General features: G+C 41.6%; 1 protein-coding gene across 3 annotated transcripts in view; it reads left to right on the top strand.

Annotated features, from left to right (window-relative positions):
- rars2 (arginyl-tRNA synthetase 2, mitochondrial) overlaps positions 1-15,365 on the top strand; it is a 77,077-nt gene that overhangs the window by 21,585 nt on the left and 40,127 nt on the right. For all 3 annotated transcript variants that reach the window (XM_072553666.1, XM_072553667.1, XM_072553657.1), the window contains 7 exons: positions 162-245; positions 2,004-2,101; positions 2,798-2,853; positions 5,354-5,437; positions 6,438-6,514; positions 7,828-7,986; positions 10,086-10,192. In XM_072553666.1, the coding sequence (XP_072409767.1) occupies positions 162-245; positions 2,004-2,101; positions 2,798-2,853; positions 5,354-5,437; positions 6,438-6,514; positions 7,828-7,986; positions 10,086-10,192 (665 nt within the window). The remainder of the gene's footprint in view (positions 1-161; positions 246-2,003; positions 2,102-2,797; positions 2,854-5,353; positions 5,438-6,437; positions 6,515-7,827; positions 7,987-10,085; positions 10,193-15,365) is intronic.

Raw genomic sequence — 15,365 nt, 5'->3', positions numbered from 1 at the left:
TCTGTTAGCTTGAGACTGCAGGTAACAAATTCCTTAAGCTTCTAACATCTATTTAACATGGCTTCAAAACTGAAGTTGAACTATAATTGTGCTGCATTTTTAAAATACATTTTCATGTCTTGGTTAGGTCTAACACTTTTTTGTTTTAATATTTACTTTAGTTAACTTGTGATGATGTGGTTACTGAGATTGCTGTCGGGCAAGGAACCATTAATTTCAAAGTGAACCGATCCTTACTTGCTGAGGTGGGTGTCTAATGTTTGTTTGGCTATCAGTGACGCTCCAGCATTATTGCAGACCTTTCATTCTGGAACTCTAATCAATAGGTGAAATTTTCTCCCCTCTGGGCTTGAGAGTACAAAGAATCTCAATGTGAGAGTTGTTTCCGACTTTTCCCATACACTTCAATTGGTAACTTCAGACTCTGGTTATTGAGCAGTGACTACCTTCTTTCCTTATTTGCATGTCACTAATAGTCCAACTCTCCTTATTTATGCGTTGCTTCCAATTTTCCTCTCCTTTCCTGAGAAACCAGACAATGTAAAGGTCTGACGTGTTCGTCAGAACAAGTAGCTGCCCTTTGTGTGTCCTTGCCATTATCCAACTGTGTCTTCAGTGCAATGTCCTGGCACACTCCATAGGTATCATTCTCCTTGAACATGGGTTTGTCACTGTATGGGACCAGGCTATAATGCATGTACCTCTAGCAAAATGTCTGAAAGGAAAAGGTCAAGATGTTCTGCATTCCGTGAGGGAGTGCCACCACAGTCAGTCAAAGGCCCTGTCCAATTCCAATCCAGGGGGTTTTCAGTAGTCAGGAGCTTAGTCCTACTAGAGCCTGGGGCCCTTACAGTCTGGGTTCTGGGACTTGGTCAGTCTGCAGGTCAAGTCCCAGAATCCTCTGGGGTCTGCAGGTAGGTCAGTCAGCAGAATGTGGAGATGTCAAGCCAGGGGGGTGGACCAATTGTTCCTGATGATGGAAGTGTACAGCAGAGCACTTGGGGTGATGCAGGAACTCGAGAGGTGATGAGGTGACCCCCAGTGAGTCCCCATGAGCATTAGTGACGTGAGTGAGTGGCCTTGTAGGTGTGAAGTAGCATTGTTGGTGGAACTTCAAAGGTGAAGGATTCTGGGTAAGCCAAGATGGAGGACGGGAAAAATTTCTGGCAGTAACAGCTGCTCCTTTTTTGTTTGAGATATTTTAGGTGAATTCCAGGAGCAGCAATTACTATTTTATATGCTGTTGCATTGTTTTGGAACTTTAGTCAAAATAACAGCAGTTATAAAAGGGAGAAGAACAGACAAAGGAAGCACATGGTGAGGTCAGTCCAGGAGAGACAGAGAGAGAGAGAGAAAGAAACTGACACCACAGTGAATCTGCACAGTTACATGAATTCAAACAGCAAAGGCAGTATCGCTGGACATTGGGGCGCGCCTGGGAAAGTTAACAAACAGTGAAATTCACAACTGATCATGGGCCTGCTTCCAGCACTGCTGGGCATTCCTTTGAAGCCAGACACCTAGCTCCAGTCTGGCTGTGTCTGATGATGTGGCCTCATCTGACAGGGAGCTGGACCACACCGTTCACCAGCAACTCCCAGGTCCCTGTCCACCAAGCAGGGAGTGAGCTTTCCTTTCTGGGTCATGTCCTCAGTGACTGACTCTGGACATGCATCCAGAGTAATTGTCGTCATCATCTCAAGTAATGTGCAACTCGGTTTTAAATATGGGGTCAGCAGAGGGATCTCTCCTGTACTACCTCACCTTTCATGATTCCATGGAAAGGCCATTGATGATGAGCCTGGAGGCAAAATTAATGAGGTGAAGAGCAAAAGATTGCACGAGAGAAATTTCTGTGAATTATGACAAGTGACAAAACATGTTAACTGAAGATGAGAATTCTACCCAGTGTTACAATAGGCACTGGGCTTGTTTGAATACTTGGTTGTGGCTGTAGCACTGCATTTCTGTCGTCTTACGTTCTGTATCTTTTACCTTTACAGCTTGTGATGCAAGAGATTTCAAAGAAAGGTTCGAAATATGGAATAGAGAGTGAACTCTTCCAAGGTTACCCCTGTGGCCGAGTTATAGTGGAATTTAGGTAGGTTTCTGACTCGAGTAAATGTCCCTAAGTTTCAAACTAAATCTATTTGTTTTATTTCAAATTGGCTCTTTTACATGAATTAATTGAAATTTTATTCAACCTTTCCCTGGGGTATGGTGACCCTCAGATTAAACCCCGATTCTCTCCGCCCTTTGCCTCTCCCTCTGCCTCTCCGTCTCTCCCCCACTCTTTTCCACCCCCCCCCCCCCCTTGCTCCAGCAGCCATAGTATTTCTGCTCACAGGTAAGTCACAGCATGCTGATGGTGTGGAACACAGTAACGGTAAGGTTGCTGAATTTCAGAGAGAGATAGATATTCTCTCTCTGTTTGATGGTTGTTTCACGTGCAGATACGACTTGCCGTTTATTAGCACAAGCTTGAATTTTGTCCAAAGCATTTGCTATGTGTCTCGATTGTCTGAGGGTTTATGAAGGGTACTGAGCACTGTGCAATCACATCTGACTTTACAATGCAGGGCAGGTCATTGATAAAGCAATTTGAAGAGGGTTGAACCTAGAGTGGAACCATGACTAAGAGCTGCAGAGATTTCTTGGGACTTGGATGATGAGTCATTACAACTACCTTTTGTGCTTTGAGAATGTCTACAGCCAGTCTGGTTGAGTGAACCAAGCTGAGCTTCTGTGCGTCTTTGAGCAAGCTGAGCAATATTAACTTTTCCTTCTTTCTTTGCAGCTCACCAAATATTGCAAAAAAATTTCATGCAGGACATTTGCGTTCAACAATTATAGGTAAAAATTTGTCTTTGTACTGCAAGAAATGGTACTGTTTCTAGAATTATTTCAAGTCTGGTAAATAATACCAATTTGAAAGCCTAATACAGAACCCAAGTAAACGCTGAACTGCATTAGTGACCCAAAGTGACTTTTTCCCTTGGAGATAAATTTACTGATGTGCAAGTTACAAGCTGCATTTCAAATTTCATCACCAAAGGTAAATTATAAACCAAAAATAAATTAGCTGATTACTTGTAGAAGGTAAGAAAATATGATTTTGCCTCTAAAGCTGCTCAACAAGATCTTAAAAACTGTACACAACTCCTCAGGCAGGCAGACAAACTGGGATTCTGTACACTGTCAGCACTAGGGTATCCTGTTACTGTAGCTCTGCACTCTAACCCAAGGTTCTGCATATTTCCTTGTCCTAGGGGTTACACTGCAGTCATGTCCCCAGCTCAAATTTGGCTCGGGAGGTTCCAGTGCCTCCGTATTACTTTATCCACTTCTGCAATTGAAAGCAGCCACATTTCCACCAGGTGAATGTTGAGGAATTCCTCCTTTTTGGTTTCATCAGTGAAGTGTGGCAGCTGATCGCTCACTGATAGGGGAAGTGTGAGTATTCTAGTGCCCATAATACAGGAGCCAAGTCATTGCCTTCTGCTTTTCCGGGCTTGTTGAAGTGAGATACCTTGACAGAGAAACACAGCTTGAGCATTAATTACCGACAGTCTCAGACAGATGGCACTTCAAGCTTTCTGTAGGTTTGGATGTACATCACATTAGATTGCACTTTGTGTGATCATTCAAACTAACACTTTGATGTGCTGATAGTGCAAAAATATAGTTTCTTGAAAGAAAGAATAAAAAAAAAACACATTTGGTAGTTTATACCTTTTTATGTTCTTTGGAAATTAGTATTTGGAAACTCTGTTACTCCATTTGTAAATGCAGTAACTGCAAACTGTAGCAAAATAAATGAGTGAATCAGAGGATAGTCACAACACAAGGGCCCATTTTAGTCCCACCTCTGTTTTCTCCCTGTGTCCTACCAATCTTTTCTTTCTCAAATATTTACCCAGCGTCCTTTTAGAAAGCTGCTGTTGAGTATGTGCCCCCTATTCTGTCAGATATTGTTTCCCAAATCTTAACCATTCATTGCACTAAAAATGTTTGGGTTTTTTTGCCAATTACCTTTAAATCTGTGCTCTCTGTTTATAATTTATAATCAAGCTGCTCAGAAGTGTTCTTGCGCAGCTCTGTAGCAGGTGAGACTTGGACCCAGGTCATTAGAACTGTGCCACAAGAACCTGTGCTCCCTGTTTATTGACTTTTTTCAGCTATTGGCAACAACATATCTTTATTTAAAACCTTTGTAATTTTAAGCGCCCCTTCCAAATCTCCTCTTAGCTTTCGCTAGAGAGATCCTCTCTAGCTTCTCCAGCGGGTACACATAACTATAATTCCTCACGTTTGCAGGTATTCTGTGAAATTGTTTCTGTAACCCTAAGTTCTCCTTCAGTTCCTTCCTAAATCCCCATGGTCTTCAGTCCTTTCTAAAGTGTTATAGAAGGACTATAATGTGGATGTTGTAGATCTAAACTTAAACACTAAATGCTGGAGAAACTCAGCAAGTCTGGGCAACACCAGTGGAGGGAGAAACAGATGTAACATTCAGAGTCCAGAGGCACTTCTTCAGAATTGAAGGGGATAGGGAAAATATGGTTTCTATGTTGTTGACAGAGGCAGGGAAGGAGGAGCGATTGATTACAGATGGTGATAGTGCCCAGAGCAAAAACTGAAGGGAGTGTTCATGGTGATAGAAGTCACAAATAGGTGAGCTCAGTTGAGAGCAAACCCGTGCAAATGAGATATTGGTTGAAGGGGAAGAATACAAAGTGTGGTGCTCTGAGTTGAAATTGTCTAAGACTGCCAGACTATTAGATTAAGGTAAAATACTTCGGATGCTGGAAATCTGAAATCGAAACTGCTGGAGGAACTCAGCAAGTCTGGCAGCATTTGTCGAGGGAGAAACTAAGTTCCATCTGACTCTTCGGTGAAATCATTGAACTTGAAACATTAACTCTGTTTCTTTTTCCACAGACTCTATCATACCTGCTGAGTAATTCCAGAATTTTCTATTTTTAACCTAGTTTTCTTCCTGTTGTTTGAGCAAGGAATGTTGGCCTTGGTACTGGGGAAGAGACTCTCCTCACAGTATTGATACATTCCATGAGACCTTTGGTTAAGAGGGCAAACCTTGCACTAGTTTAATGAATCATCGAGAAGACGGCTCATTGGGCAATGTAGCACTCTCTCTTTGACCTGCACTAGAATGTCACCCTGGGTTATCATCTTGCATCCAGAGTTTAGGGCTTGAACCCTTTTACCCTATGACTCAGATGGAATCTTGCCAACAAATGGCAGTGCTCAAACAATATTTCACGATTTATTTTGAGAAAACCTAATTAATACAGCAGGGATAACTTGTATTTGTGTTGTACTATTTTGTTAGGTAACTTCATTGCTAATATAAAGCAAGCTTTGGGAAATGATGTGATCAGGATCAACTATCTTGGAGACTGGGGCATGCAGTTTGGTAAGTTTTTAGGGCTATTGCTAATTCTCAGTGTTTTTGTGTTGATTTAATATGTGAATCTAAGGCTATGGTTGTAAATGGTTTTGAGCTACTAGCTAATATTGACAAGGGAACTGTCGAGATTCTATTCCGTTACAATAGTTTATCAACCTGTTCAGACACAGTCATAGAGATCCACAGCAGATACATGGAAACACCACCTGCAAGTTTCCCTCCAAGCCACTCACCATCCTGACTTGGCAATATATCGCCATTCTTTCAGTGTCACTGGGTCAAAAATCCTGGAATTCCCTCCCTAAAAGCATTATGGGTCAAATGTGGGAGATGTCTAAAATAATGAGGGGCATTGATAAAGTAGACAAGAAGAAACTGTACTCCTTGATGGAAGTCAGGGGACATGGATTTAAGGGAAGTGACAGAAGGTTTTGAGAAGGAAAAACTTTTTCACCCAGTGGTGAGAATCTGGAACGCATTGTGTTTAAGGGGGAAACGCAGAAACCTTCTCCTAATCTTTTAAGAAAGATTTAGATGTGCACTTGCTGTGCCAAAACATGCAAGTCAATGAACCAAGTGCTTCTTTCTTGATGGAAGTGATCTGTTACAACGCACTTAGCCCTCTGGCCCAGAGGCAGGGACACTATCATTATGTCATATATCCTGTTTTTCTTCAGCTGCCTCTGATTTAGGTTGTAAGTGGCTAGCGAATGTTTCTCTTCGAGAAAGTGGAGTGGAATGCTGGCTGTGCTGTCGCCTTGACTGGGTAACAAACACATTAAATCTAAGGTGTCGTGAATAATTGTGAAGTGGGTATCTTGGCTAATAGATACAACAGAAACTTCAGGCCTTTTTGAGTCAAGTTGGGTGTGTGAGTGATCTTTAACAGGGCAAATTGTATATCCTTCTGTGAAGATAGTCTCCTTATTGCTGCATTGCAATTGTGGTAAATTAGAAAGACAAAGGGTTTTACATTTTTTTGGCTGTTTTGTTCTTTGTACTTTAGGCTTGCTTGGAGCAGGATTTCAGCTCTTTGGTTCAGAGGTGAAACTGAAAGCAAATCCATTACAACATCTTTTTGAAGTAAGTAAAAATATAAGAATATGTTCAAAGTTTGGTAGAAGATTTGTAGCTCGGGTGCTCGTTGTTGTGGTTCTGTTCGCCGAGCTGGGAATTTGTCTTGCAAACGTTTCGTCCCCTGTCTAGGTGACATCCTCAGTGCTTGGGAGCCTCCTGTGAAGCGCTTCTGTGCTGTTTCCTCCGGCATTTATAGTGGCCTGTCTCTGCCGCTTCCGGTTGTCAGTTCGAGCTGTCCACTGAAGTGGCCGGTATATTGGGTCCAGGTCGATGTGTTTGTTGATAGAGTCTGTGGATGAGTGCCATGCCTCTAGGAATTCCCTGGCTGTTCTCTGTTTGGCTTGCCCTATAATGGTAGTGTTATCCCAGTCGAATTCATGTTGCTTGTCGTCTGTGTGTGTGGCTACTAAGGATAGCTGGTCGTGTCGTTTCGTGGCTAGTTGGTGTTCGTGTATACGGATCATTAGCTGTCTTCCTGTTTGTACGATGTAGTGTTTTCTGCAGTCCTTGCATGGGACTTTGTACACTACATTGGTTTTGCTCATGTTGAGTATCGGGTCCTTTGTTCTGGTGAGTTGTTGTCTGAGCGTGGCTGTTGGTTTGTGTGCTGTTATGAGTCCTAGTGGTCGCAGTAGTCTGGCTGTCAGTTCAGAAATGCTCCTGAGGTATGGTAGTGTGGCTAGTCGCAATTTCATCAACAGATGCCTAAGGGAGAGACAACGGAACGAGGACATGCCGCAACCCAAAGGACTAGCCACACTACCATACTACCATGTTTTAAAATTAGGTGTCACTCTTTCAAGATCGAGATGCAGAGACACTTTCCTTCCTCAGTGGGTTGTACAACTTTGGAACGCTGCCCCAGAAGATGTTGGAACGTGGTCAGTGAATATTGTTTAAAACAAGTGTGGATAGGACCTTACGGCAGATGAATCACAGACAAAGCCTAATAAAATAACAATTATGATTCATCGGTAAACAGACACCTCCAACTGCATTTTTTTCTTTCACTTCTCTATTTCTCACCCAGAACTTTCTGTCCCTTTTTTTTTTATTTTCTTATTTTATTCATAGAAACTTATTGACAGGGAGCACAAAATTAAAACCCCAGTTTTGACATCAAGCAGACCAACTTTTGAAAAATGTAAAAATAGATAATTGGCATGGATTGCGAAATGAACTGAATTGTTAATGGAGAGCAGTATGGAAAGTGATATACAAAGTAGCTAGCCCAAAACACATGTTTAAGCACTAAACAAAATCAAAGTCATAATATAACCAGATTGTCAGTATTAAATGGTCTTGTATTTGTGTTGCAGGTTTATGTTGAAGTGAACAAGATGGCAGAAACCAATGAAGACATTCACAAAGCAGGGCAAGAGTTTTTCAAGAAACTAGAGGGAGGGGATGAGCACGCCTTGAGATTATGGCAACAGTTTAGGTCGATAAGCATTGAAGAATACAAAAAGATTTATCAGGTGTGAAATAGTGGATTCCAGTTGTTCCTGCTATGCTGGTGCATATCAGCCGTTGTTCTACTGTAACCAGGTATCTTCCCCCACTCCTAGCTCACAAAGCATGGTGAGCAGATGTGTGCTGATGTGGCTAACTAACAAAACATCTCTGCATCATAAGTAGGCCTTAAGTAAACCTTGATATGTAAAAATGCTGATCCAGGCTATTTGCATAACATTATTTAATTGATGTTGATTGTCCTACACTACTGCACTTGGGATTACCACAGGTGCAGTCATTGGGTGAAATGGAATCAAAGTATGGAGATGTAATCCAGTGCCCATTTTAAAGTCATACAATCTGTCATTATTATTAAATGTACTTTGATATTAACTAGAATTGAAATTAAGAAATAACAATTTTTTAAGCTAAGAAACAGAGTTGATTGGAATATTGGGGTATCTTTGCTGTATTGGCTAAGGAGTTGGGGGAATTGGAAAGGTATCAGAGTGACTAATATTGAGAGGGCATAATTGCAGCATTATATTTATAATAGAATTTAGAATTTATAATAAAAACAAATGACAAAAGTGCAGCAGTTTCCAGTATGTAAAATGTTGACTTTTAGTCATTTGGACCTTTCAAAATTTGGTTTTATTAATTTCACTGCAACACCTTTAATACATAAAATCAAATGTTCCTGTGGCTCTATTATATCCAACGGAGACCCTTTCAGGAAGTTAAAAATTGTACATCAGAGAGACAGTATCTGCGTGACGTTGACAGACTTTGTAACTGCGAAATGGCTGATCTTAAACTTTTCATTACAACAGGGCTGCAATTTAACAGATGCAGCTTGATGAACAGAAAATTTATTTTCTAATCATGTTCACACTCAGTCTGGGGAAGTATGTGCAAAGAACAACAATTATTGGTCATGATCCCATTGTCAAAGGCATTATTACCCAGCATGATACCATTAAAAACCTATTCAATTAATTCCTATTAGCTTCCGCTCCACCTCGCCCCACCTTATTTATTAGCTTCCGTTTCCTCAGTGTGTCTTATTGACATTGTCTATAGAATGCTAATATTGTAAGTCTTCCAGGAACTGCCTGACTTATATATATATATGTGTGTGTATATATTTTAGAACTTAGAATCCCCACAGTATGGAAACAGGCCCTTTGGCCCAACAAGTCCACACCAACTCTCCGAAGAGCAACCCATCCACACCCATTCCCCTACCCTATATTTACCCCTGACTAATACACCTAACCTACACATCCCTGAACACCTGTACATCTTTGGACTGTGGGGGGAAACTGGAGCACCTGGGGGAAACCCACGCAGACACAGCAAGAATGTCTGTGTGGAGTTTGCACAGTTGTCAGAGGCTGGAACTGAACCCGGGTCCCTGGTGCTGTGAGGCAGCAGTGCCACCATGCTGCTCTTAATGTGCGTGCCTACCAGCATGTTGGGTATGTGTTTGCGCATGCACAATTTTGGCTGTGTATGCAAACATGTCACCTGTGTAGAAGTCCAGAAATGATCAGGTTACATTTTCCATGCAAGCTTAAGTGGCACTATGTGGGAATGCAATGGGCCTTCCATTTAAAATCACATTTACAGTCAGTTCTGCTATAATGCAGTAGTTCCATTCTCATGCAATTCTGAGTTATCAGAAAATCGCGTAATAGCACCATTTAAACTAATGGGGCCGGAATTGTATTATAACCAATATGCCCTTTAAAAGTTTGTGCTGTAGAAACAGTTCGCGTTCTATTGAATTTGTGTTAATGAAACGTACATTTTAGCAGAACAACCTGTACAAAGTTAAAAGTAAAATGCCTTAAAATACCCTGAACAAATATTTTTAATTCAAAGTGTGTATTGTTCACTGTGTTGACTAATGGAAATAATAAGTGCACTTCTGTTCAGCATTTTGTTTTGTGATCAAGTAACTTTGAATATTTGAATTAAATTTCTGAAATGTTTTTGATACAGTTGCTGCAAGCTGCTTGTGGTTAATCTAAATTGAATTGTGATTTTGCTGTGAGACCTGATTTGAAAGTGATCTTTTACAATTAATCCAATTTGTTAAAATTGTGTATTCTAATAGCGGCTTGGTGTGCATTTTGATGAGTATTCTGGAGAATCGTTCTACCAAGAAAAAACGCAGGAGATTCTGTGGCTGCTGGATCAGAAAGGATTACTCAAGAAAACAATGTACGGTTAGACTTCAGTAGTCATATTTTGTAAATCTAAATGTGTACAAACATCAGATTAACGAATAGAAGTAAGCCGTTCAGCCCCTTGAAAGCAATCCAACCTTCAATAAGATCGTGGCTGATCTGTTGTTTTAAGTTCCACGTTCCCATTCACCCGATAACATTTGATGCGTTTGCCTGATGAGAATCTATTCTCCACCTCCCTGAAAATATTTAATGGCCTTGGCTTCACCATTTTCTAATGCAGAAAATTCCAAAGTGTCTCAACTCTGAGTGAAAAAAAATTCACCTCATCTCTGTCCTAAAAGCGTGACTGTTAATTTTAAAACAGTGCCCAGTAGGTCTGGACTGACCTTTTCCACATGCACCCTATCAGGAACCAATCAGGATCTTACTTACATCAGTCAAGTCACCCTTCACTCTGGTAAACTTCAGTAGAAACTAGGCCAGTCTGTACAATCCATCACCATAAGATAACCTGCTCATTCCAGGTATCAGTCTCGTATACCGCCTCTGAACCTCCTCCATTTCATTTACAACCTTCCTTAAATAAGGAGACCAAAACAGTATTCAAGATGTGTCGTTACCAATGCTCTGTATAGCTGAAGCAGTAAGATCTTTTGTTTTTTTTTGTTCATTTCCTCTTAGTATTCCATAATTCCTTTAATTTACTTACTGTAGCTGCATTCTAACTTGTAAATCATGTATTAGAAACGCATAAAGGTGGCTAAATCCCCAGGACCTGATCATCTGAAAGACGTTGTGAAACTTGAAAGGGTTCAGAAAAGATTTACAAGGGTGTTGCCAGGGTTGGAGGATTTGAGCTATAGGGAGAGGCTGAACAGGTTGGGGCTGTTTTCCCTGGAGCGTCAGAGGCTGAGAGTGACCTTATAGAGGTTTATAAAATTATGAGGGGCATGGATAGGGTAAATAGACAAGGTCTTTTCCCTGGGGTGGGGGGAGTCCAGAACTAGAGGGTATAGGTTTGGGGTGAGAGGGGAAAGATATAAAACAGACCCACGGCAAGGATGGGTTGGACTGAAGGGTCTGTTTCCATGCTGTACATCTCTGACTCTATGACTCTAGGTGTGTCCTAGATCTCTGTGGGAAGCTAGAGAAGTGATTGCTGGGCCTCTTGCTGAGATATTTGTATCATTGATAGTCACAGGTGAGGTGCCGGAAGACTGTAGGTTGGCTAACGTGGTGCCACTGTTTAAGAAGGGCGGTAAAGACAAGCCAGGGAACTATAGACCAGTGAGCCTGACGTCGGTGGTGGGCAAGTTGTTGGAGGAAATCCTGAGGGACAGGATGTCCATGTATTTGGAAAGGCAAGGACTGATTCAGGATCGTCAACATGGCTTTGTGCGTGGGAAATCATATCTCACAAACTTGTTTGAGATTCTTGAGGAAGTAACAAAGAGGATTGATGAGGGTAGAGTGGTCGATGTGATTTATATGGATTTCAGTAAGGCGTTTGAAAAGGTTCCCCATGGGAGATTGATTAGCAAGGTTAGATCTCACAGAATATAGGGAGAACCAGCCATTTGGATATAGAACTGGCTCAAAGGTAGAAGACAGAGGATGGTGGTGGAGGGTAGTTTTTCAGACTAGAGGCCTGTGACCTGTGGAGTGCCACAAGGATCGCTGCTGTGTCCTCCAATTTTTGTCATTTACATAAATGATTTGATGCGAGCATAAGAGGTACAGTTAATAAGTTTGCAGATGACACCAAAATTGGAGGTGTAGTGGACAGCGAAGAGGGTTACCTCAGATTACAACAGGATCTGGATCAGATGGGCAAATGGGCTGAGAAGTGGCAGATGGAGTTTAATTCAGATAAATGCAAGGTGCTGCATTTTGGGAAAGCAAATCTTAGCAGGACTTATACACTTAATGGTAAGGTCCTAGGGAGTGTTGCTGAACAAAGAGACCTTGGAATGTAGGTTCATAGCTCCTTGAAATTGGAGTCGCAGGTAGTTGGATAGTGAAGAAGGCGTTTGATATGCTTTCTTTTATTGGTCAAAGTATTGAGTACAGGAGTTGGGAGGTAATGTTGCGGCTGTACAGGACATTGATTAGGCCACTTTCAGAATATTGCGTGGAATTCTGGTCTCCTTCCTATCGGAAAGATGTTGTGAAACGTGAAAGGGTTCAGAAAAGATTTACAAGGATGTTGCCTGGGTTGGAGGATTTGCGCTATAGGGTGAAGCTGAACAAACTGGGGCTGTTTTCCCTGGAGCGTCGGAGGCTGAAGGATGACCTTGTAGAGGTTTACAAAATTGAGGGGCATGGATAGGATAAATAGACAAAGTCTTTTCCCTAAAGTGGGGGAGTCCAGAACTAGAGGGTGAGGGGGGAAAGATATACAAGAGACCTAAGAGGCAACTTTTTCACACACAGGGTGGTACATGTATGGAATGAGCTGCCAGAGGTTGTGGTGGAGGCTGGTACAGTTGCAACATTTAAAAGGCATTTAGATGGGTATATGAATAGGAAGGGGTTTGGAGGGATATGGGCCGGGTGCTGGCAGGTGGGACTAGCTTGGGTTGGGATATCTGGTCAGCGAGGACGGGTTCACCTGAAGGGTCTGTTTCTATGCTGTACATCTCTATGACTTCGAGCCCTCTACACCATCATGTTTCTCCATTATTCTGGTGTAATATTCTGCTTTGTTTTAAACTCTTCCCACCAAAATGAATAACTTCGCATTTTCCCACATTGCACTCCATCTGCCAGATATTTGCCTGGCCTCTGTCTATGTACATCTGCATCCTCCTTGTGCCCTCTTCAGAATGTACTTTCCTACCTATCTTTGTGCCATCAACAAATTTATCTACCATGCCTTTCCACCCATCATTGATATCAATTGCTAAAGATTGAGGCCCCACCACGGATCCATGCTGGATACCACTTGTTGCATTCTGCTAATCATACAAAGATCCATTTGTATGTACTGTTTTCTGCCAGCCAGCCATTCATGTATCCATGCTAATATATTACCTCCAACAGTATGAACTCCTCCTTTGTACAAATCTCACTGCAGGACATGATTTAATGTTTTAATAAAAAGACAGCTGGAAATGTGCACATGTTCAGCCAACATTTGAAAAGAAGGTCTCCTGGGTTGACATTCTTCAGAGCTGAGAGAGGAAATCTGGACGGTTACTTCTAAATGAGGTCAAGTCTTACAGTTCTGGAGCATGGGCCCATAGATGCCATGAGGCAGCAAGTTAAAGTGACCCAACAGAATTTCAGTACATGTTCTCCTAAATCATTTGAAGGATGTTGGGAATTAAAATGACCTTTGGTTCTCCTCAGACATTTAACCGTATTGATCTCATTGTACCAACGTACAAGTCCTGGATGAGCCCATGGGCTTGAAGGACTGACTCGTTCTTGTGCTCAGTGACTTTTGTCCAAAACTTTGTTTTATTTTGTTGGGACGTAATGAAGAGGGAGATTGGGTGCTTTTGGTGAAATTGGCAGCTTCAGTCTTCCCAGTGATTATCTTGGGTGAGCCAAAAGTCTTTCTCAGCTAGTGGGTTGGATGACTAGGACCAAGCAGTGGGGAAGAGGTCAGAAGAGGTGATGGGCAGGTAGAGCTTGGATGTTATCAGCAAACATATAGAATATAGCCAAGTGACTTTGGAAAATCTTACTGCTGAGCAGCCTGAGATATTAGAGTTTGGGTGTTCACGATCACAGTTATCTAATATTGATAATCAACTATTGAATTTTCAGATAGTCTATACGTTTAAGAAGTAGTTACCTAGACAAAAAAAGGTTTGCAGCCCATGATGATTGAAGCACTGTTCTTCATCCTCTGGCATCAATCTCATTAAAATTATGAAAGCAGCATCCTAAATGTTTGGGAACCCTTCCCTGAGTCTTCCTTAAATGTCTCCTGGTCCAACTTCCACAGAAGCTAGCTGACTGACTCTGACTCGGATTGCCTCCTACAACCTTCTGACCGTAACAAAACAAAAATCTACAATCAACCTGCCAGAGATGTTATGAGATGCCCCTGGGTCTCCTGATTCTGAGGTAGAGACACGGTCATTATGTTGCGAGAGTCCTAGGTGTTCAGCACAAAAGAGGAATGATGAAAGTGGGATTAATGCGCCCTATTTTTGGGCTGACACAGCATGGGTTGCCAGTCACATGTCTGAATCCTTTTTAACCGTTGAACATGAGCCAACCACTTGCAATGTCAGCACAACTATTGTTACCCTCTCTGCCCACCTCTATTTTATGGTCAGTTTACCACTTTTTTTTTCATAAGAACAAACTGTTCTATTTCTCTGAAACAAATGGGGCCCCAGGTTTCAGTGGGCTGGTAGCTTTTGTAATCATTATCTTTATAGCTTGCCGTTTGTCCTTGTTTAAGAAATCATTTGTATGGGGAAAGGTTAGAACTGTTGTACTCTCAGTTACATGAAGGCTCATGTAAATACTTGAAAAATTCTATTTCATAGGGACATGCCTCTGTGGCTTTAACTCAGATTTCATTTCGTCATGTCTCAGATGTTAAATGTGGGCTGTGTAAGGACAAGTTGTCTTCGTAGTTAAAGGATCAAACACTTCAAATGCATTCTGAAAGCTGGTTGGATTTTTTGAGTTTTCCAGAAGACAGCAAATAACTAATTCCTGGTGAGAGATATTAAAATGCAACTGACATTCTGCGTCCCAAATGCCAGTCTAAGTATCATCTTCCCTGAAGAAAATTCTGGAATTCATTGTTTGTTTTTGTGATTTGTAGTCCTCCTCTGGTGCCACCTGACTTATTGTATTCAGATCAGCGCCCCATCTTAGTGAGTTTGCAGGCAACCTCTTAATTTTTCTCTCAGAATTTAGAACGGGTAACTTTTGGAAGTCAGCCTTTAATTTGCTTGGCGAAAGTGAGGATTGCACATGCTGGAGATAAAAGTCAAGATTAGAGTGGTGCTGCAAAAACACAGCAGGTCAGGCAGCATCCGAGGAGCAGAAAAATCGACATTTTGGGCAGGAGCCCTTCATCAGGATGAAGGAGCTCCTGATAAAGGGCTCCTTTAATTTGCGAGGTTCTAGATTATTCCATTGGTAACTGATTTTTCTAATGTACATAACATAGCGAGTAGATTCATTGTAAAACTGAGGGAAAATTGGTATCAACTTAGATTTCATCATTTAGG

This window comes from Chiloscyllium punctatum, chromosome 3 (genome assembly GCF_047496795.1).
Source record: "Chiloscyllium punctatum isolate Juve2018m chromosome 3, sChiPun1.3, whole genome shotgun sequence".
Classification (NCBI taxonomy): domain Eukaryota; kingdom Metazoa; phylum Chordata; class Chondrichthyes; order Orectolobiformes; family Hemiscylliidae; genus Chiloscyllium; species Chiloscyllium punctatum.
This window is presented reverse-complemented; position numbering and strand designations above follow the sequence as displayed.